The 24344-nt window shown below is 45.3% G+C and overlaps 1 protein-coding gene across 1 annotated transcript; it reads right to left on the bottom strand.

The window, feature by feature from the left end:
- Window positions 1-16817: 16817 nt before the first annotated feature.
- On the bottom strand, window positions 16818-20498 carry LOC127332792 (eukaryotic translation initiation factor 5A-3). Its single transcript, XM_051359132.2, has 6 exons — window positions 20372-20498; window positions 20104-20258; window positions 18452-18574; window positions 18314-18370; window positions 18159-18233; window positions 16818-17192 (listed from the first exon to the last, which is right to left on the bottom strand). The coding sequence occupies exons 2-6, from the start codon at window positions 20224-20226 to the stop codon at window positions 17091-17093; spliced, it is 480 nt and encodes a 159-aa protein (XP_051215092.1). The 5' UTR covers window positions 20227-20258; window positions 20372-20498; the 3' UTR covers window positions 16818-17090.
- Between the last annotated feature and the right edge of the window lie 3846 nt (window positions 20499-24344).

Genomic DNA, 24344 nt, shown 5'->3' with positions numbered 1-24344 from the left:
CATGGAAAGTAGAGTCCCGGAGGGACTCCACCTTGCATGGCCAGCCAACCCTAAAGGGGAGGAGTCCAAGGTGGACTCCCCTAGGGTGGCCGGCCAACCCACCTCAAGGAAAGGTGGGAGTCCCACCTTGGGTAGGACTCCCTCCTTGAGTAGGTTTCCCACATATGGGAGGTTTTAGTGTTGGGGTCTTATTCGAAGACTTGGACTAGAACTCTTGGTGCTTCCACCTATATAATGAGGGGCATAGGAGAGGGGGCTGATCACTTCAAGCCTCAGCCTTGGCCGCATCCCTTAGAGGGCCGGCGCCCAACCCCCCTCTCTCCCCAAACCCTAGCGGTCTCTCTCCTCCACTACATCCCGCACGCTTAAGCGAAGCTCCGCCGAATTTCTCCACCACCACCGACACCACGCCGTCGTGCTGTCGGATTCAAGAGGAACTACTACTTCCGCTGCCCGCTGGAACGGGGAGGTGGACGTCGTCTTCATCAACAATCGAACGTGTGACCGAGTACGGAGGTGCTGCCCGTTCGTGGCGCCGGAAGCGATCGTGATCAAGATCTTCTACGCGCTTTTGCAAGCGGCAAGTGAACGTCTACCGCAGCAACAAGAGCCTCCTCTTGTAGGATTTGGAATCTCTTCAAGGGTGAGACTCGATACCCCCTCGTTGCTACCGTCTTCTAGATTGCATCTTGGCTTGGATTGCGTGTTCGCGGTAGGAAAATTTTTGTTTTCTATGCAACGTTATCCTACAATGCCTTGGGCATCCCCAAGCTTAGATGCTTGAGTCTTCTTGAAATATGCAGGGATGAACCACGGGGGCATCCCCAAGCTTAGAGCTTTCACTCTCCTTGATCATATTGTATCATCCTCCTCTCTTGACCCTTGAAAACTTCCTCCACACCAAACTCGAAACAAACTCATTAGAGGGTTAGTGCATAATCAAAAATTCACATATTCAGAGGTGACACAATCATTCTTAACACTTCTGGACATTGCACAAAGCTTCTGAAAGTTAATGGAACAAAGAAATCCATCCAACATAGCAAAAGAGGCAATGCGAAATAAAAGGCAGAATCTGTCAAAACAGAACAGTCCGTAAAGACAAATTTTTCTGGGGCACTAAACTTGCTCAGATGAAAATGCTCAAATTGAATGAAAGTTGCGTACATATCTGAGGATCACGCACATAAATTGGCATATTTTTCTGAGTTACCTACAGACGGGGCGACTCAAATTCGTGACAGTAAGAAATCTGTTACTGCGCAGCAATCCAAATCTAGTATCAACTCTACTATCAAAGATTTTACTTGGCACAACAATGCAATAAAACAAAGATAAGGAGAGGTCGCTACAGTTATAACAACTTCCAAGACTTAAATATAAAATAAAAGTGCTGCAGTAAAATAAACACATGGGTTATCTCCCAAGAAGTGCTTTCTTTATAGCCATTAAGATGGGCTCAGTAATTTCAATGATGCACTCCCAAGAAATAAGAGTTGAAGCAAAAGAGAGCATCAAGAAGCAAATTCAAAACACATTTAATTCTAACCCACTTCCTATGCAAAGGAATCTTGTACACAAATGAATTCATGAAGAACAAAGTGACAAGCATAGGAAGATAAAACACGAGTAACTTCAAGATTCTCAACATAAAGAGGGGAAACTTAATATTATTAAGATGCATATAACCATGTTTCCCTCTCTCATAATAACTTTCAGTAGCCTCATTGATGAAATCCACAATATACCCATCACTTAAAATATTCTTATCATGGTTCATATGCATAGAAGTATCATTAATTTTGGCATAAGAAGAGTTCTTCTCATTAATAGTAATTGGAGCAAGATTATTATCAAGAATTTGACCATGGTAAACAAGTTGCATATTAAGGGAATTGTTTTTGGCAATCCAATCATAACTATGACAAGTTTCATAAGGATAGTTATAACCTATATCATAGCATTCTTTATAATAATCATCAAAGGTCGGAGGCATAGTGTCATCATAAGAAATAGAGTAGTTATCTTTCACAGTAAGTTCATCTGTGACCATACCATCATTGTTGCAAGAAAGAGATGTATCAAACATGTAATGATCGGTAGCAAAAGGATTTTCAAACACCTCATCCCCAAGCTTAGAGCTTTCTATATCATTATGGGAGGAAGCATGGATAGTACTGATACTATGGCAATTATTATCATCATCATTTTCAGAATTAGTTTCCCAGAGATTTGCAATATCAAAAGTAGTGTGCTCTTTCAAATCATGATCACTAATGTATGTAAAGAGCATAGGAAGATCATCGTATTCAGATTCATTATCATAATAGTCATTAGGAGCAACATACTTACGGTTACCTATCGTTATCTCATTCACGCGGGGATATGCTGTTACCTTTTTCTCTTTATTTCCCTTCCTCTTCTTCGTTCCCTTCTTCTTCGCTCCCTTCTTCTTTTTATTCTTCTCTTCCTTCTCCTCGTTCCCTTCTTTAGGAGGAAGAGGCTTGAAGGGAGGCTTCTCCACATAACCTAATTCATTTCTAGAAACAATAGAAGAAACTTGGGAGGATTCCTCCTTTTCATTAATAAGTTCAAAACACACAGCGGTCCTATCATATTTTGGCAAGGTGTCATCTTCTAAAATATTTTGTATGTAAGTATTTGTATGGCAATTATTAATGCAATAAGAAAAACACCCATGCAGGACATCATCAATATCAAGATCACTCATATGTAGCAAAGAGATTTTTCTTGATAACTCTTCACACCACAAAAATAAAGTGAGTTCATCATGCTGATTGGGAGTAATCTCATCATCACAATACAAATTTGCAGCACTCATGGGGTTCGAATTATCTTTGGAGGAGCATTGAAAATTAAAATGACCCGCTCTATGGCAAAGTTCACAAATAAAAGGATAGATGGCACAAACTTTTTACCAAGATCATCTAGAGCCCTAGACCACTTTCTAGTTTTTTCATTCATATGATGGATACAATATTCATCTTCGATTTGATTAATTCCACAGGGTCTATGCATTCCACAAAAATTAACATGCTTATAGGAAATAGCATTCTCAGAAGTTTGAGCATGTTCATTGCAATCATTAACAACAATTCCATTTTCCATGCAAGTGTCTTTAAAAGGTTCATGATACTTATCAAAATTCTTCCTAGGTAATTCAAAATGAGAGGCAAAAGCTTTATAAAGATTTACAGCAACTTGAGAGTCAAGACCATAAGTAGCACTCATATTTCGAAATTTATCAGTATCCATAAAGGTTTCAATGCATTCATAATCATAATTTATACCTGACTCTCTACCTGTGTCGTTCTCCCAATCTTCAGCGTTCTTCTCAATCCGATCAAGAAGGTCTCTTTTAAAATCTTCTTTGTTGCGCGTGAATGATCCAGAACAAGTAGTATCTAGCAAGGTTTTATCCTGAAAAGAAAGTCTTGCATAGAAATTATCAATGATGATATTACCAGGAAGCTCATGAATGGGGCATTTGAGCATTAAAGACTTCAATCTTTCCCATGCTTGGGAAATACTCTCTCCATCACGAGGATAAAAGTTATAAATGTAATTCCTATCAATATGCACTTCATGAGGAGGATAAAATTTAGAATAAAAGAGAGATACAATTTCCTCCCAACCAAGAGAATGACTATTCTTCAGCAATTTATACCAATGCGCCGCTTTACCAGACAACGAAATAGAGAATAGTTTCTTCCTCACTTCATCCATTGAGATACCTGCACACTTGAATAACCCGCATAATTCATGCAAAAACAGTAAATGATCTCCAGGATGGACAGTTCCATCCCCTTCATAACGGTTATCCATAACACGTTCAATAATTTTCATGGGTATCTTGAAAGCAGTACTTGCAGTAGGTGGATTTAAAATATCACAAAGCATCATTAGAGTTATCGCATATTGGAGACAAAGCATTATCAGGGCAAAATATTTCTTCCAAAGCTGAGGAGCAAAAAAGATTATTTTTATATAAACTAGCTTCCCCAAGCTTAGACTTCTCCATAGCATTAGCAGTAATTGCGTTCATACTAATAACATTGCTACTAGCATGCAAATAAGGTTCCATAGGTTTTTTAATTTTCGCATCACACAATTCATGTCTTAACTCAGGAAATAGATTAAAAAGCTCACTAAATTTGTTGTTGTTTTCCATTATGCCTAACTAGTGAAAATAAAAACAAGAAACAAAAAGATGCAATTGCAGGATCTAAAGGAAATAGCTTCGAGCACTCACACACCGGCAACAGTGCTAGGAAATAGCTTAGTAGTCGGAGGATGTGAATACCTTTTACCTTACCTCCCCGGCAACGGCGCCAGAAAAGTGCTTGATGTCTACGCACGCTTCTATTCCTGTAGACAGTGTTGGGCCTCCAAGAGTAGAGGTTTGTAGAACAGCAGCAAGTTTTCCCTTAAGTGTATCACCCAAGGTTTATCGAACTCAGGGAGGAAGAGGTCAAAGATATCCCTCTCAAGCAACCCTGCAATCACGATACAAGAAGTCTCTTGTGTCCCCAACACACCTAATACACTTGTCAGATGTATAGGCGCACTAGTTCGGCGAAGAGATAGTGAAATACAGGTGGTATGAATGTATATGAGCAGTAGCAATGGCGCCAGAAAAGTGCTTGCTGGCGTGTAGTAAGTAAAGATGCAGCAGAATAGTAAACAAGCGATGATTGCAGTATTTGGAAACAAGGCCTAGGGATCATACTTTCACTAGTGGACACTCTCAACATTGATCACATAATAAAACCACTCTACACTCTTTTGTTGGATGATGAACACCACTATTTTTGTAGGGCTACAAGAGCACCTCAATGCCGGAGTTAACAAGCTCCACAACATTCGATATTCATATTTAATTAATCTTAGAGTGCATGATAGATCAACACAATTATACCAAGTACTAACATAGCATGCACACTGTCACCTTCATACTATGAAAGGAGGAATAGATCACATCAATACCATCATAGTAATAGTTAACTTCATAATCTACAAGAGATCACAATCATAAACTACGCCAAGTACTACATGATGCACACACTGTCACCATTACATCATGGAGGAGGAATAGAGTACTTTAATAACATCACTAGAGTAGCACATATATGAATAGTGATACAAAACTCATCATATGAATCTCAATCATGTAAGGCGGCTCATGAGATCATTGTATTGAAGTACATAGGAGAGAGATTAACCACATAGCTACCGGTACAGCCCTTAGCCTCGATGGAGAACTACTCCCTCCTCATGGGAGACAGCTGCGTTGATGAAGATGGCGGTGGTGTTGATGGAGATGCCTTCCGGGGGCACTTCCCCGTCCCGGCAGCGTGCCGGAACAGAGACTCCTGTCCCCCAGATCTTGGCTTTGCGATGGCAGCGGCTCTGGAAGGTTTCTCGTACCGTGGCTTATTCGTATCGAAGATTTAGGTCACCAGGGCTTAAATAGGCGGAGAATCGGAGTCGGAAGGGGTCTAGGGCCACCAGACAACAGGCCAGCGCGCCCCTCCTCTGTGGCCGCGCCGCCTTACTGTGTGGGGCCCACAGGGCCCCCCTCTTGTCCCCCTCGGGTGTTCTGGAAGCTTCGTGGAATTATAAGATGCCGGGCGTTGATTTCGTCCAATTCCAAGAATATTTCCTTACTAGGATTTCTGAAACCAAAAACAGCAGAAAACAGCAACTGGCACTTCGGCATCTCGTCAATAGGTTAGTTCCGGAAAACGCATCAAAACGATATAAAGTGTGAACAAAACATGTAGGTATTGTCATAAAACAAGCATGGAACATAAGAAATTATCGATACGTTGGAGACGTATCAGAGGGTCAAAGGATTATCAGCAAATGCGGCGGCGACTTGATCTAGCCCGACTTATTATGTTTGTTTAGTTTCTTATTATTTTTCTATTTTAATTGAAAAACAATTTTAGCAAACATGTTTATTTGTATGCTATGTTTAATAAAATGGTTGTGTTTTTGAATACTCTAGCAAAAAAATTAGGACCTCGTTTGGGGGCGCGACTGAGCAGCAACACCCCCCAAATGCGGCACCAAGGAACAATGTCTCACAAACACTCGATCCAGCGTAATTTAGAGGACGCTTTAGGGAACGCGACTGGAGATGCTCTCACTCGTGTCATCGAGGCGTGACTATAACGGATTGGCCAATACCCCGCATGTGCCGCTCGCTCAACGACTGATGGGCACCTACAAGTTTATTGCGTCAGCACGGTGACATTAGTTTTTTTTTAAATGCCAAAAAAGCAGCAATCCATGCGTGCATCCTATTAATTATTTTGTATAATGCATGATTTAATTAACCCATCAGGATGATATATGAGTAAAATCAGCTTGTGTATCAACTATGTACGACAAATAAAGCACCAAAAGTGCTCAAAAATTCAGCCACCCAGGTTTAAGTCCCCAAAGACGCGGATTTGGGTATTATTATTAATAATAATATCACTTTAGAGGTTTCCTCCTACCGTATTCCTTTAAAAAAAGACGCTCCAAATACAAAATGACGACAATGGTAAAAGAAAAATAAAAATCAAAACTAAAAATTTCCAAAAGAGAAACAGCCAGCGAAAACCCCAAAATGAAACGAACCCACCAAGAGTGAGACCCATAGTAGTCAGGCTTCAAATAAAGCACTGCATTGATCTTCAATTTAAGGGGGACAACACATGTTTCTATGGGTGAAGTTCCCATTATGGAAAGGTAGGGTAGCCGTCCTACCTTGATTTTTGGTGAATACATTCATATGCATGTGTTTTTCTGAACATTATGAGTGTTCATACGGTTGAAAACGAACTTCATATGTCAAAGTTGTGCCTATTTTAGTGAATACTACGTGAAACCTACTTCGAAAAAATAGACTAGGTACCAAAAAACATAGACTCGTTTTCCACGTTAAAAAGATTTTTTTGTCTTACATAGATGTACCATGGATCTTACTATATATTCCTTGAGCTATTCATTATCATACGCGGATAATTGAAGGCTTTAGATATTTCTTGATATTTGAAGACACATCATATTTCATTCGATGACATTATTACCTCATTGAGTTGGCGTTGATTTTATATGTGGTGACGAAAACAACCGAGAGCTCCTTTGATTTATTGGATTTTCATAGGATTTATGTAGGACTTAGATCCTATGGAAATTATTCCTGCAGTACTGGTTATATTCATAGGAACATATCCTATAGGAATCTTGTACAGCAAATCCTATAGGAAGAAACATTAGGTCATACCTTACGGGTTTTTTTTGAATTTGGTGTGTATTACTGTTATCACCGGATTTTGGCCAAATCAGGAGGTGGGCCGTAAGGGAGATGGGCTTGGAAGCGTGGAAGATCTCTGAAGCGGCCTTGTACGAAGAGTTTGGGCTAGATTGCCCGTGTATCTTTAATTATAGTAGATTACATCTTAGATTAGAAGATAGAGTTTTACCCGTGCACGGTTAGGTGCACGCCTGAATTAGAAAGTCCCTTGGACTATAAATATGTATCTAGGGTTTATGGAATAAACAACAACACACGTTCAACCCAAACAAACCAATCTCGGCGCATCGCCAACTCCTTCGTCTCGAGGGTTTCTATCCGGTAAGCGACATGCTGCCTAGATCGCATCTTGCGATCTAGGCAGCACAAGCTCCACGTTGTTCATGCGTTGCTCGTACTGAAGCCTTGTTGATGGCGAGCAACGTAGTTATCATAGATTTGTTAGGGTTAGCATAGTTCTTCGCGTAACATGCTAGCGTAGTGCAACCCTTGCATATCTAGCCGCCCTCACACCTATCTTAGGTGTGGGGGCGGCACCCCGCTTGATCATTATTTAGTAGATCTGATCCGTTACGATTGCTCCTTGTTCTGCAAGGATTAGTTTAATATCTGCAATAGTTAGGCCTTACAAAGGGGTGGAGGATCCAGCGGCACGTAGGGTGTCGTTCGTTGGCCCTAAACAGGATGTTCCGGGGATCAACCTTGTGTTGGTTTTTAGGCCTTGTTTAGGATCGGCTTACGATCACCGTGCGTAGCCGCGAGGCCCAACCTGGAGTAGGATGATCCGATTATGCGGTGAAAACCCTAAATCGTCGTAGATCTAATTAGCTTTATCTTGATCAAGCAGGACCACCATATATTCGTGCACCCCGTACGAATCATGGGTGGATCGGCTCTTTGAGCCGATTCACAGGATAACCTGAGAGCCGATCGAGGCTCGTATTTAATGTTTACGTGTATGCCATGCAGGAAACTAAGCGAGGCATCTCCATCACCTTCCTGACCAGGTATAGGTCAGGTGGCACGCCCTTGCACCCAGCATCGGACGTGTGACCAGAAGTGCTTTGCGGGCCGTCGCTCGGAGGGACCTCAGCCAGCCGCAGCTCTAGGTTGTTCCCGGCTCTACAGTGTTGACAGCCGCTGCCCGCCGGTGGGTTTTGGCAGTCAACACATTCTGGCACGCCCGGTGGGACACGCTTCTACATCAACCACATCGCCATCTACATCTGAGATGGCGGACGGCACGCCAGTCACCTACGAGGAGCTGCCCGACGAGCTCAAGAAGAGGTATGATGAGATCAAAGTCACCCTCGAAGCCGACCTCATCGGCTCTTTTCAGAGAACCCGTTCCCATGGCATCAGATGGAAGGGGTTCTCACCGCAAGGTGCACTCGATGGGATAGACCTCTCTGCCCCGTCGGAGGAACGCACCAGGTCCCTGCGGCAGGAGATCAACTACTTGGTGGCTCACTCGCTACACCGCCACTCTGAGAACCTGGTCAACACGTTGGAGCGTGTCGCTCTTCGCGTGATCCAGGAGATCATGAGGCACCAGTACTCGCCGTCAGGACCAGCCCTCGGGACGCATCAAGGAGAGTTGCCACTCCAGTCCCGTTCACCGCTGCCATATGCGTTGGCAGCACCAGAAGTGCCGGCTTCACCGGCATTCGTCGTCTACAAGATCGGTGGTGACCCTGGTGACTACCAGTTCTTGCCTGAGGCGCCTAAGGAGATCCCTCACGGATACACGTGCATGTATGTGCCAGATTGTGGTAACTGGGCACTCACAAACCAGGCCACAACATCAGGGACTTCTGGGAAAATAGGAGGAACGTCAACAACAGAGCTTGAGAAGCAGACGTGGCTAACTAAGTACGCCACCCCGACGAACCTCCAGAGCCCAGCTCCTGCAGTTGGCTCAGAGCTGGAAAAGCAAGCATGGCTGGCTAAGTACGCCACCCCGGCGAATCTTCAGAGTTCAACTCCTGCAGCCAGCACAGCGGATCAGATCAGTACCATACTGAGAGACCAGTTCGGCATGGTGCCGAAAAGGAGGGCAATCGGCTATTCCAAGCCGTACCCCGACGAATACGAGATGATCCCGCTACCACCCAAATATCGGCTCCCTGATTTCTCCAAATTCAGTGGATCAGATGGCTCCAGCTCCATCGAGCACGTCGGCCGATATTTGGTGCAACTAGGACCGGCTTCAGTGTCGGATCAACTACGCGTGAGGCTCTTTTTACAGTCCCTCACGGGGTCGGCTTTCGGATGGTACACCTCGTTGCCACCAGACTCCATCCGGACTTGGAAGCAGTTGGAAGAACAGTTCCATACGCAGTACCATTCAGAGGCTTCCGAGTCCGGCATTGCCGATCTAGCACAACTACGTCAGAAGCGTGGAGAAACTGTGACAGAATACATCCAGCGCTTCAGGAATCTTAGGAACCGATGTTATTCGGTTCGTATAACTGAAAAGGAAGCAGTCGAGTTGGCAGTAGCAGGCCTTGCATCACAGCTCAAGGACATGGCCTCCCAAGCAGATTATCCCTCACTGGCGCATATGGTTCAGAAACTATCGGCATATGAACAGCGCCACCCGGACCTGTACCAAGACAAGTTCAAGCGTGCAGTGGTCCTGGTCGATGCAGAGGAAGACGAAGTTCCTGCGGGAGAACAAGAGGTAGCAGTGGCTGAATGGACTCGGGGAGGAACCCCCGTGCCCTGCAAATGGGTAAAGCCACCAGGCCCACCCAGGGGATTTGATTTTGACGTGACCAAGACTGAGCAAATCTTCGACCTCCTGCTCAAGGAGAAACAGTTGACGATTCCTGAAGGTCTCAAATTCCCCACGGTGCAAGAGCTGAACGGAAAGCCATACTGCAAATGGTATAACTCGCTCTCCCATGCCACCAACGACTGCAGGGTGTGGCGTCAGCACATCCAAGCGGCGATAGAGAAGGGAAGACTGATTTTCAACCAGTACGCCATGAAGGTCGACACCCAGCCCTTCCCCGCCGTTAACATGGTGGAGTGCACTTACCCTGAAGGTTGCCAGCCAGGATCCTCGTTCAGCATCAACATGGTAGGACCTGGGAACCACTCTGGCAAAGATGGAGACGAGGGCAGCTGCTCTCGTAGCAAGGACCTAGAGGAGGCCGCTCCACGCGATCGGCTCCGTCATGATGGCAAGCGCTACGTCACAGAGGGAGAGGTGAAGAACATAAGATATCAGCGACCCCTCTCTGATCACCTCCTCAACAAATATGTGAGTCAGTATGACCAACGCCGACGGTCCAGCTATGGTGATGAAGGAGATCGTCTGGCTAGAGAAGCCAGAAGCCATCGTCGGCACGATCGCGATGAGGAGGAGCACGAGCGCCGTGCCACGGAAAGATCAAGGGAGCAAGATGACAACGCCAGGCACTGGGACTGCCCCTTCTTCAGACACTGCTGGGATTCAGGAATGAGCCGATTGCCCACAATCGGCAGTTGCCCAGAATGCAACCAGAAGAAGAAGGAGGCAGCCAACGTGTCTGTGTTCAAGCGCCTAGGGCCTCTCCCGCCATAGAGCAAACGTGCTGAGTCCCCTCGGTGGGCAGATCTCGAGGATTCCGAAGACGAGGGACAAGAAGAAGAAGAAGATAGGTACCACCGTCCAAGGTGGTGCCCTGACGGACTCAGCCGTTCATAAAAGCGCAGGGTTCAGCGATTGCGCGGCCTGGAGGAAGCCGAAAGGTTATACCTGCATACGCTAAGGAAGGCACGACCTGATCTGGCCGCGAAAGTTCAGCGAACCCTGGATGAAGAGGGTCGTCCACGGAAAATGGAGTGGCGTCCCAAGCAAAAGAAAGCCGATGGTGAAACATCGGCTGGCACGAACATGGTGCTCGTCCTTCCGACGGAGCTTAGTGCTCCACGATTCTACGATGCGCTCAAGGTGGACGACAGCAGGCGCATCAAGTCAGAGGTTGGGCTGGTTTTATCCACCAGCCTGACCGAGTAGCAAGATTAAACCAATGAGCAAACGGGGCGAGGCTGATCCTTGTGATCGGCCCCAAAATTATGAAGGAACATTACAGAACCTTCAGTCAGCGCTCCAATGGATATGGAGGCCGATTCCAGCAATCGGCCAAAATTATCTTCACCACATGTTCTGCTTGTGTTCAGCATCGATCCACTGGGCAGCGGCCACGTCGGCGGATGAAAGTCAGCACGAATCCTCGCGGAGCCGACGTGCAAGCGCAGTACCCTGGCTAATCAAAATAAAAGCCGATATCTGCCATTCCCTGACAGACTCGGCTCGGGGGGCACCTAATCAGATGAACATGTGCAGTAAACATGTGTGCAGTAAAATACTGGGGGCCGATAGGAAAAAAGTCGGCCAGTGAAATTTTTTTTTTTTTATGACATACAGCCGATGCGGACATCGACTTCAGAACTAAGAGACCAAGCCGATGCACAGCCACGTAGGACCTACTGGCTACGTATTCAAAGCACGAATCTTCACCAAGTCCAGTCCAGCTGTGGGGCCTTCTGCTTCATTGAGAAAGTAAAACAATGAAAACCTTCCTCAGCTGCCTGGAGCTAATTCTGGCGCCTGAACCTTCTTATGGAGGATTTGCAACCCTTGGTGCTAGTTCAGCGAGGCTGTCAGAAGAGATATATCGGCGTTCAAGGGAAGGAAGGTGATCGGTTTTGGTGCGTCCCCACCGACGTTCTCGCCTTGAGTAAGGCTCGGGGGGCAGCAGGCCTGGTAGATGCTCTGTTCAGGAGCCGATTGGGGTACCATCGGCTAAACCTTCGTTGCAACTTTCTTCACAAAATGATGAGTGTTTGAAGAAGACCATTGGGTCTGGTTGGAGGAATTCAAAGGCTTTCCTGAAGACTCTACGTTGCCCACCAGATCTCAGGATCATCAGTGAAGAATTGAAGGATGGTGTGAAGTTTCCAGTGGCTGTCAATGGACAGCACCTCAAGAAGTACTTCCCAAGCATGTGGGATGATGGACAGTAAAATGTGGAGGCCGATGCACGAAATCGGCCAGTAAAAAGTTTTTGAAACAGCCGATGTATAGACATCGACTGTAGAGTTGCAAAATGACGTGGTCAGATATCAAGTTACAGTCTGAATTCGAGGAGTGTTTGCCTGGATATCTGTTTGATTTGGGATTTGAGTTCGGCCTTATGGGCGTGTGAGGGTGAAAAGCCGATACGTTGCTATCGGTTTTTGGTGCGTTGACTCGTTTTGGCAGTCGGAAGATTTAAAATTGAACAAATGGAGAATCACATTGAAAGAACGATTTTCATTGATTCGAAGAGGGATTTTTACAAGGAAGAGCCGATGGCTCTCAAAAGATCATCCGATGCCTAATGCACTACTACTACTAGCCCTATGCTACTCCCTGATCTAAGGGCCGTCGCTGCCCTCGTCGTCATCATCGTAGCTGCCGTCGGCGCTGCTACCAGCGGGCTCCTCGTCGCTGCTGATGAGGCCGCCGGCAGGGGCTTCATCCTCCTCGTCGTCATCGTCGTCGTCGTCATCCGACCAGGCCCAGCCACGGAAGCGCTTGGCCGGCGGGTATCCCGCAGAGGAGGAGTCGTCCTCCGACTCCTCCGCCTCTTCTTCCTCCTCGTCGGAGGAGAGGACTGCCTCCCATGGGAAGAGGTCGTCGTCGCTCGCCGGTACCAGCTCCCCGTCGACGAGGAACTGGAGGTCCTCCTCCCCATCGGTGAGGGGCTCGTCGTCTTCCGATTCAATGGACAAGTCCCAGTCTCGCGCGTCCCAATACTCTGGGGCGCGGGCCTCGTAGATGGCCATCAGATTGACCTCCTGCTCGAGCTCACTGGAGGAGGAGGACTGGAAGGACAGGCTGGAAGAGGAAGAGGAATCCATGGCGGCTGAGAAGGGTTTTTTGTTTGCCGATAGCTACTGCGGAGCAGGAGGATGAAGAAGCAGACCGCTCGACGCGGTTAAAAATAAAGGGGACGGGGAAATTTAATGTTGTGATGATTTCCGAGGAGGTGGTGCCAAAACTGTCGAATCGTGCAGAGAAGTTGAGAAGGCAAGGTGTCATGATGAAAGATGCTGCGACGGTTCTGCTCTGCCACGACATGACCCTTCGAAGGAAAAACAGAGTGGTTTTGAAATTATCATTGCCAAAACCAGGGGGGCATGTGTTATCACCGGATTTTGGCCAAATCAGGAGGTGGGCCGTAAGGGAGATGGGCTTGGAAGCGTGGAAGATCTCTGAAGCGGCCTTGTACGAAGAGTTTGGGCTAGATTGCCCGTGTATCTTTAATTATAATAGATTACATCTTAGATTAGAAGATAGAGTTTTACCCGTGCACGGTTAGGTGCACGCCTGAATTAGAAAGTCCCTTGGACTATAAATATGTATCTAGGGTTTATGGAATAAACAACAACACACGTTCAACCCAAACAAACCAATCTCGGCGCATCGCCAACTCCTTCGTCTCGAGGGTTTCTATCCGGTAAGCGACATGCTGCCTAGATCGCATCTTGCGATCTAGGCAGCACAAGCTCCACGTTGTTCATGCGTTGCTCGTACTGAAGCCTTGTTGATGGCGAGCAACGTAGTTATCATAGATTTGTTAGGGTTAGCATAGTTCTTCGCGTAACATGCTAGCGTAGTGCAACCCTTGCATATCTAGCCGCCCTCACACCTATCTTAGGTGTGGGGGCGGCACCCCGCTTGATCATTATTTAGTAGATCTGATCCGTTACGATTGCTCCTTGTTCTGCAAGGATTAGTTTAATATCTGCAATAGTTAGGCCTTACAAAGGGGTGGAGGATCCAGCGGCACGTAGGGTGTCGTTCGTTGGCCCTAAACAGGATGTTCCGGGGATCAACCTTGTGTTGGTTTTTAGGCCTTGTTTAGGATCGGCTTACGATCACCGTGCGTGGCCGCGAGGCCCAACCTGGAGTAGGATGATCCGATTATGCGGTGAAAACCCTAAATCGTCGTAGATCTAATTAGCTTTATCTTGATCAAGCAGGACCACCATATATTCGTGCACCCCGTACGAATCATGGGTGGATCGGCTCTTTGAGCCGATTCACAGGATAACCTGAGAGCCGATCGAGGCTCGTATTTAATGTTTACGTGTATGCCATGCAGGAAACTAAGCGAGGCATCTCCATCACCTTCCTGACCAGGTATAGGTCAGGTGGCACGCCCTTGCACCCAGCATCGGACGTGTGACCAGAAGTGCTTTGCGGGCCGTCGCTCGGAGGGACCTCAGCCAGCCGCAGCTCTAGGTTGTTCCCGGCTCTACAGTGTTGACAGCCGCTGCCCGCCGGTGGGTTTTGGCAGTCAACAATTACTTAAACTTGAGAGTCATGCTTACAACTGTCGTTACAATCATTTTGAGCTGAGTCCAACACGCAGGGAGGAATTTCTTTGGTACAGTCAAAGAAAACTCATCTTCCCCTAGGATTCAAATAGTCATGAGATACATATGATTTTCTATTGCTATGTTTTTCCTATCCTATGAATCAAAGGAACTCTGAAAGGGATTTCTCAGCAACAAAGATCATCAATTCCGAGTTGTGCATCGAGCAAGACATATTGAATTTTTTTGATCAATCGAATTACAATTGATTTAAAAAAAAACTAAAGTTTTGCCATTGATCTTACATAATTGGTAGGTATGTAGGTTTGACTTATAATCAAATATATTTCTATTTATTGGGATTGCGTTAGAATTACATGCATCACAATATCTAAGGACTATTTGGGTCTTTACCTCTTATTTTAGAGTTCGCCCTATCTAAGATTATTTTCGTCCTTCGTCAATGCATGTTTCAAAACAAATAGAAAGAAGGAATGTCGATCGACGTTGTCATGCAAAAATAAACTACTGAGTCTCAATGACTCAGAAGTCCCTATAAGCTAGGTTTTCACCAAAGATGGAGACAAAACCCAACACAGACGTCGGGCCACAAACATGTGAGGCTCCGAACGATGCCTCCACAAACTTAGAATGACTTCGCAAATATGACTTATAGCATTTCACCCTTGGAAAGGAACCAAAAGTCGGAGCCACGCCAAAGCGCTCAAGAGATTGCAACGAAACCATGGAGAGAAGGACGGATAGGGGCGACACTTTTCTAGCACCGCGCGGGTGCGTTCACGGAACAGGGAGAGACCACCCCCTTTTAGGTTCGTTGTGGGGCAGTAAGGCAATGCGAACAATCTCACACACAACGGCAAACACACAGCGGATTTGCCCAAGTTCAGGTTGCTAGCAAACTCTAGCGACCATACGTCATGTGGATGATCTTATTGATGTAGTTCTTGAGGGATTACAATCCGAACTGGCTTTCTAGGGAGAGCCCAGCAAAATCTTTCGAGGACCAGAAGAGCTGCGATGAGAAGAATCTCTTTGTAGCACACTGGAATCCAACCCCCTCCTTCGATGTCGAGGCCTCCTATTTATAGGGTGGAGAGCCCAGCTGCATGCCAGACACGCGTTACCCACGCATCAGAGACTTCCGATATGTGGCGTTATCATGATGCCTCCGATTGTCCTCCAGGGGGAGGTCTTGGGCCAGCTCATTGTCCCCACGCAATCTCTTTTCCGGGGGTCTTCTAAGAAATCCTGCATCGTGGCCAGTGCCTCTCTAGGGGTAGTGGGAACCCGGGTTCTCGCTGGACCGACAAGAACACATTCCATTGCCGATCCGAGATGCTACCATCCAGATGGGTCCTGTCACCCTCGAGATGACAATTGTGCTCGTCGTGGACCCAAAGCAGGTCGGTCACATGGTGGAGCCACTTTACTGCACATGTTGATCTTCATTATCTTCAAGATAACAGTTGGAGGCTCAAACTCGTATATAAATTGGCTCCAAATTGGGTAAAATTGTTTTCACTTTGAATACTTCGATCTAGTTACTTGGTTTGAGTGGTTGAGTCAGTGGAGCATCATGAGAGTGCTTTTGTCAATTCAGGTTACTATAGATCCAACACAAAGCCGCTTCGATATGCCAAAAGTTTGATTGGCCAAATGGTCAGTCCTATTGAGCTCAAAAGAAATTAGCTCAAAAGAAATTGGTCAGCTCCGCGTGGTTAAGTATGCTACAGACATTTAGAGGTTATAGAGACCACTTTGTGCTCTCTTGTGGTCATAACCAAGAACTGACCAGCCTTGCTATTTACCCCTCATGTCGAGGAAGTTTTCTTTTGACGTATCTTTTTTTTCTTTGTTATGCCCCTTGGCCTGACATATCACCTCAGGCTTTCTCCCACACCCCCCTCCATCACGACGGGCAAGTTGTAACAGGCAACGTTGCAACTGTATGTTCTGATGGGACGTTTCGCGAGTAACCCAAGATGTGGTGTGAAGCCCATGATCTTTTTACAATTCTGCAATTTCCCTTGATAAATGGTTAGATTTTTTACCTAATAGAAATGCTACAATATAAAATTTTAAACAGGAAAGGAACACCGAACACCAAGCATGAAATCCGTAATAATAATGTCCAGCCATGCTTTCAGCCATTACAGTTTCTTTCGAAGTTCCACATCAATGAATTATTGATACCAAGCGCATAAAACGATACTACGAAATACAGAGTCTCAAACGTCACAGATAGGTATTGGCAACCAGATATGCTACACCCAGCAATCACTGCACTTGACTCAGGCTTAGGTGAATTGTCTCGATAGCATTCCTTCTTGATACATAGTCCTTGTCTTTATTTCTGTTTCTCTTGGTCCTCATTTCAGGAAGTTTACCTGGGGCCAACATCCTTAATCGCGTTGATTTGCTCCTCCCCCATGGAGGACATGACCGTCAACGCAAGATCCTTCCCCTCTGCAAATCCAGTCTTGAGCTGAATCGCAAAGCATTTTATCGAGTAAGCAATTTGTACAGTATACTACATAAAAAGTAATGGATGGGTTTGTAGAAGCAGAAGTAATCATGCTCATAATAGAGTCGGAAAAGAAAAAAAAAATCAACATTGCTTCCAGGCAGACAGATGAAAAGGGAATCGAGATGCAGAAATGAAGTAAGCATGCCAGCACAACAGTGGTGAAAAGGAAACAGCAGGAACACGTCCAAACAGGATTTTACTTACGTCACTTTAAAAAATAACAATACTAAATAGAGAATGCAGTACATCAAAAACAGAGGAATATGCAGGTTAGACTCGGCTGCAAGACAACAGGAACACTTCCAAACAGGATTTTTACTAATGTCACTTCAAAAATGAAGTACGAAATAGAGAAAATGCAACAAGTACATCAAAAAACAGAGTAGTAAACAGGTTATACTTAGCTGCAAGACAAGACATTGAGCATCAAGGTCACATCAGTATACACAACCAGTCACATCAACTGGGTTTTTGTGTGGCTACTACGCATACTGTAACTACGTTGGATTATCTAGAATTCTCTGCCTCCCATAACCCAAAGAAAGAAAAAACATATGATTACTACACGAGGGAGGGAGTGCGTAGAATTCTTCTAGTTTTTAGGCTAACAATTTCAGAAGCATGCACTACACAAACAGCAACCAATAAAATGTAACACTACAAGGAAAAGGTGGCACTGATAGACTTAGATATAGAACATGGCATACTATTGTGCACAAAAATTCTACATAACATTGATAACTAAGATCAGAAATATCAATAACAGCTGCTGGGGTATAAAAAGAATTAATAGAATAGTAAGGGGTTGAAAAAATCCTACCAAGCTAGGAACACAGCCTAAAGAACCCAACAGATGATTAGGGATGCATTCTTATCATGGATATAATCACACAAATATAAAAAATAAAGAATTGTCAGACAAACCTGGTTCAGGATAGTCTCATCTGTTGGGAGTTTAAGATCATCCTTAGTGTCACCACTATCAGTAAGAAGGCTCACCTAAAACAAATAACATAATAAGTATTGAACCCAACATTTATGCACAAAAGAGATACATTTTGACTGATTGTAGAGCATACAAATCCATCCTCTGATATGTCAATCAGCTGATATTCAGTACGGTCCACATGTGGCACCTGAACAACAAATTGAATGGTGAGTTGATTGTAATGAACCAACCACAGTTCTTAACTGCACAATCATATATCATAACTTACATCACAGTTATGGGATGAAGGAACAATATCCTCAAGCTTTTTACCATTGAATATATCTATGGCAACAAAGTGGCACTTAGCATGACCATGCTTACCAGTCTTCGAGGTAGAAACCTCAACCACCTGCAACGTAAGTTGATTAGTTAAACACAACGTGATCAGGTGAGAGAACGATAATCTAGAGCAGAAGAAACACCGCATATTTCAGGCTTCAACCTGATAATTGTATTACTGATCACAATGGTAGCCATCACAGCTTTCAGGAAAACATAAGGACAAGAGTTGGTGAAGAAATATGTACTAAAAAGGTGAGAGAACTATCATCCGATACCTATCTCATAGAGTGCACAGCAATCTTATCTGTTTGGCCCTGACAAATTTTAAATTGCTTCTACGAAAACAAAAAATAATTATCGTCGAGGCTTTCCTTGAAATATGTGTGGCCTGCTTGGTTGGAAGCTAACTTTGCCATAGTTTGCTACACAATTTTTGCCAAACTTTCCTAATCTTGGGTGAATTAATTCTTAGCCACACTTTGGCCTGCCTAAAGGAATCCTTCCACGCTTCTTTTAGTAAATGACACAGAAGGCTTACTTGTCACAAAAGAATCTGGCCTAAGGTGTGGACTGTGGTTGGAACCAAACACTCACCTAACTTGGTTAATCTTGCCTAACTTGAGATGTGGCAATATGTGGCGAGGAACCAAACAGACTCGGTTTTTATATAAAGCGGAAGTCAAAACCGTTTTTGCTACCAAACTTTCTCCTACCTTGCAATTCAGATTAAGGATTGATGTAGACATTTTTAACAAGCTTAGTTGTACTTGTACCACATAAAGCATAGAGTATTCCTTATAAGCCAATGCTCGTGTTTTTTATTACAGCAAAAGCGATCAGATATCATAACTAAGAAAAACAGCATGTTCCCTGTTTTTGGCCCCTCCCAATAATCGTACATGCTAGTAGATAGTGGTTCCCACTACTTGCGATTCGTGAAGGAACCATCTGACCCCTCAACATGCTTAAAATAGTCCCTCCTACCCAATAAATAAATAATCCATCTTTGTACTATGGGTTCAGTTTTACTCTTGAGCTAGTCCACACCTTTCAATGGCTAATCCACAGGCGTACAGAACTCAAAAGGGCAATCTAGTCAAGCCTGTCCGTGTCAAATACTACCTCCGTTTCGATGTATAAGGATCACACGAATTTTAAGACGAACTTTGACCCCAAAAAATAAGGAATTTATTTTTGATTATATTATATGTAATTAGTATCGTTGGATCCGTATTGAAAAACACTTTTTAATGATGCTGATCTTATACCAACAATCTTGATGTATTTGGAGTTATTCTTGGTCAAAGAAAAAACACAGAAAACGAGGGCGCCTAGCAATAATTAGACCCAGCAGAACATAACTCCAGATGGCAATCCTCACATATTCGTCTTAATTTCACTCACTAATCCGAAAAACAAAAGCAGCACAAGACATCTCCCAACTATCGACAGATAACGGTATCACCAGGTCGTTCATCACTCCCCATCATAGTACGGCTAGAACAACTTATAACACAACCTAATCAGAACTGCGATCGCGCGGCACTGCAAACAGTAGCACCATCCAATCGGTGAATCGGAATCGAGGTAACTAACCTTGCAGGGACGGTTCTTGATGACGATGTAGCCACCCTTGCGGATGGCGCCGGCCTGCATCGGGTAGGTCTTGGACGCCCCGGAGTCGGCCTTGGACTCGAAGTGGTGCTCGGAGTCCGACATGGTGACCCTGCTGCTGGTTCGCTTCTCCCCCTCTGATCAAATCAAATCAAGTCCAAACAACAAGATCAGGCGTCGTCGCTCCAAATCAAGACTTCGAACAGCTGAACTGCTAGATTGGGAACTGAATTCCATAATTAAAAGTTACCTGGTCTAGATGGATCGCGGTTCTCGGGGACGAGGAGGGAAGGCAGGGGCGCTGATGATGATAAGCGATAAGCACGCGGCGCATCCTAGGGTTCCAGTACATTTATAACGCTGACAGCGCGTGCGTGTTCCGGCCGGACCTACCTCTGTTGATTACGCCTGTGACGATGACGGGTGGGCCAGCGGTACGGAGGACCCGCATGTCGGCTTCAGATAAATTTATCTTCAGGTAGACTGATTTGAGGTGTGAATTAGGCCAGGGGATCGGGACAGGTGTACGGCCGTGGAGTCGCGGCATCTCTTCGCGTTCGAACCACGCGATGACGCCATGGGGCGGTTTGAAGCATCTTTCTCCTTGTTCTTTTTCTCTGCTTTTTCTTCTCTCCTTTATGCATTTTCTTTTCTCTGATCGGTGATCAGAAAACTCAAGTCAAATATCTGATTCCGTCCGGATTGGAGGGAAATTTGACTGGGGAGGCCCATTTTCCTAGCCGCGAGCTCAGGATGGATGTAACGGACTTCGGCGAATTCAGATAAAATTGGCGACTTCGTTCAAACATAAGCGAAATTTAATGATATTTAACATATAGAGGCGAGTTCGTACATAAATATGCCGAATTCGTACATATATTTGAATTCGGCGATTGGCAAACTAAAACTTAAGCAAAAAAGCGGCCTCCTACATGCCGAAATGGTGGTAGAAGGCCGTGTAGTCGCCGCCGTCGTCGTCGCTCGAGCCGGCGTCGTCCTGGGGCGGCGGCGCCTCGTACCAGCGGCTCGTGCCCTGGCCAGCGTCGCCGACGCGTGGCGGCGATGGACGGTAGATGTCGTCATCGCTGCTCTCCTCGAGCTTGACCACCTCCCTCCTGGGCGCGACGTTCCTACCGGTGGATGGTGCGGCGGCGCGGGCGGCGAGTTGACGCGCGGCAGCCGGATCCATCGGCCGCTGCTGCTCCGCCTCCTCGCGCTCCCGGTCGCGCTGGACCACTCCGGTGCGGCGTCGATGGGGGAGGCTGTTGTCGGCGGGCACCGGGTCGTTCGGCGACACAGCGATCGCCTCCGCCATCGCGGCGTCCTCCGCGCGCTTCGCCTCCTCCTCGGCGAGCTGGTTTGCGGCGGCCTCTTTCTTCGACGACTTCCTCTTCCGCCCGCTCTGCGGAGAGGAAGGCTGGTGGCGGATGACGAGGGCGTGATACGTCTCAAACGTATCTATAATTTCTTATGTTACATGCTACTTTTATGATGATACTCACATGTTTTATACACACTTTATGTCATTATTATGCATTTTCCGACACTAATCTATTGACGAGATGCCGAAGAGCCAGTTGCTGTTTTCTGCTGTTTTTGGTTTCAGAAATCCTACAAAGGAAATATTCTCGGAATTGGACAAAATCAACGCCCAGGGTCTTATTTTTCCACGAAGCTTCCAAAAGACCGAAGGGGATACGAAATGGGGCCACGAGGTGGCCAGACCATAAGGCGGCGCGGCCAGGGAGGGGCCCGCGCCGCTCTATGGTGTGGGCCCCTCGTCAGCCCTCCGACTCTGCCCTTCCGCCTACTTATAGCCTTCGTCGCGAAAAACTCCTGTACCGAGAGCCACGATACGGAAAACCTTCCAGAGACGCCGCCGCCGCCAATCCCATCTCGGGGGATTCAGGAGATCGCCTCCGGCACCCTGCCGGAGAGGGGAATCATCTCCCAGAGGACTCTTCATCACCATGATCGCCTCCGGATTGATGTGTGAGTAGTTCACCCCTGGACTATGGGTCCATAGCAGTAGCTAGATGGTTGTCTTCTCCTCATTGTGCTATCATGTTAGATCTTATGAGCTGCCTATCAAGATCAAGATCATCTATTTGTAATGCTACATGTTGTGTTTGTTGGGATCCGATTAATATGGAATACTATGTCAAGTTGATTATCAATCTATCATATATGTGTTGTTTATGTTCTTGCATGCTCTCTGTTGCTAGTAGAGGCTCTCGCCAAGTTGATACTTGTAACTCCAAGAGGGAGTATTTATGCTCGATAGTGGGTCCATGCCTCCATTGAATCTGGGACAGTGACAGAAAGTTCTAAGGTTGTGGATGTGCTGTTGCCACTAGGGATAAAACATCAATTCTTTATCTAAGGATATTTGTGTTGATTACATTACGCACCATACTTAATGCAATTGTCTGTTGTTTGCAACTTAATACTGGAAGGGGTGCGGATGCTAACCTGAAGATGGACTTTTTAGGCATAGATGCATGCTGGATAGCGGTCTATGTACTTTGTCGTAATGCCCTGATTAAATCTCATAGTAGTTATCGTGATATGTATGTGCATTGTTATGCCCTCTCTATTTGTCAATTGCCCAACTGTAATTTGTTCACCCAACATGCTATTTATCTTATGGGAGAGACACCACTAGTGAACTGTGGACCCCGGTCCATTCTTTTACATATGAAATACAATCCACTGCAAACTCTGTTCTTTACTGTTCTTCGCAAACAAACATCATTTTTCACACCATACGTTTAATTCTTTGTTTACAGCAAGCCGGTGAGATTGACAACCTCACTGTTACGTTGGGGCAAAGTAGTTTGATTGTGTTGTGCAGGTTTCACGTTGGCGCCGGAATCTCTGGTGTTGCGCCGCACTACACTCCGTCACCAACAACCTTCACGTGTTCCTTGACTCCTACTGGTTCGATAACCTTGGTTTCATACTGAGGGAAAACTCGCTGTTGTACGCATCACACCTTCCTCTTGGGGTTCCCAATGGACGTGTGTTAACTGCACGCAAGCAAGGATTTTTCTGGCGCCGTTGCCGGGGAGATCGAGACACGCTGCAAGGGGAGTCTCCCACATCCAATCTCTTTACTTTGTTTTTGTCTTGCTTTACTTTATTTTATTTACTGCTTTCTTTGTTCTCTATATTAAAAATACAAAAAAATTAGTTATTTGCATTTACTTTATTTAGTTTCTTGTTTGCGTTCTCTATATCAAAAACACAAGAAAATTAGTTACTTGCATTTACTTTATTTAGTTTGCTTTATTTACTACTGTTAAAATGAATACTCCTGAGAACACTAAGTTGTGTGACTTCACTAGTTAGGCTTAATGGAAAACAACAAAAAAATTAGAGATCTTTATGAACTTTATCTTGAGTTAGTGTTAACCCACAAGTATAGGGGATCGCGATAGTCTTCGAGGGAAGTAAAACCCAAATTTATTGATTCGACACAAGGGGAGGTAAAGAATACTTATAAGCCTTAACAACTGAGTTGTCAATTCAGCTGCACCTGGAAAAGCACTAGCAACAGGGGTGATGTGAAAGTAGCAGTAATATGAGAGCAATAGTAATAGTAACACAGCAGCAGTAATAGCAATATGAGAGCGATGGCACCAGAAGATAGTTGATACTACTTCCAATGACATGTAGAACGAGTATATGATGATGAGAGATGGACCGGGGTTCCCAGCGATCTACACTAGTGGTAACTCTCCAATAAGTGACAAGTGTTGGGTGAACAAATTACAGTTGGACAATTGATAGGAATCAAAGCATTAAGAAAGAACATCAAGATTATTAATTATGTAGGCATGTTTTCCGTATATAGTCGTACGTGCTCGCAATGAGAAACTTGCACAACATCTTTTGTCCTACCAGCCGGTGGCAGCCGGGCCTCAAGGGAAACTACTGGATATTAAGGTACTCCTTTTAATAGAGTACCGGAGCAAAGCATTAACACTTGGTGAAAACATGTGATCCTCACATCACTACCATCCCCTCCGGTTGTCCCGATTCTTGTCACTTCGGAACCTTTGGTTCCGGACAGTGACATGTGCATACAACTTGTAGATACAATCTAAGCAATACATATAGAGCTCAAATCTAAGATCATGCCACTCGGGCCCTAGTGACAAGCATTAAGAATAACAAGATTGCAGCAACAATAACTTCACAAACTTTATAGATAGACTAAT

This window comes from Lolium perenne, chromosome 2, assembly GCF_019359855.2.
Source record: "Lolium perenne isolate Kyuss_39 chromosome 2, Kyuss_2.0, whole genome shotgun sequence".
NCBI lineage: Eukaryota > Viridiplantae > Streptophyta > Magnoliopsida > Poales > Poaceae > Lolium > Lolium perenne.
Note: the sequence above shows the minus strand (reverse complement) of the source record. Positions and strands in the feature narration are given on the sequence as shown.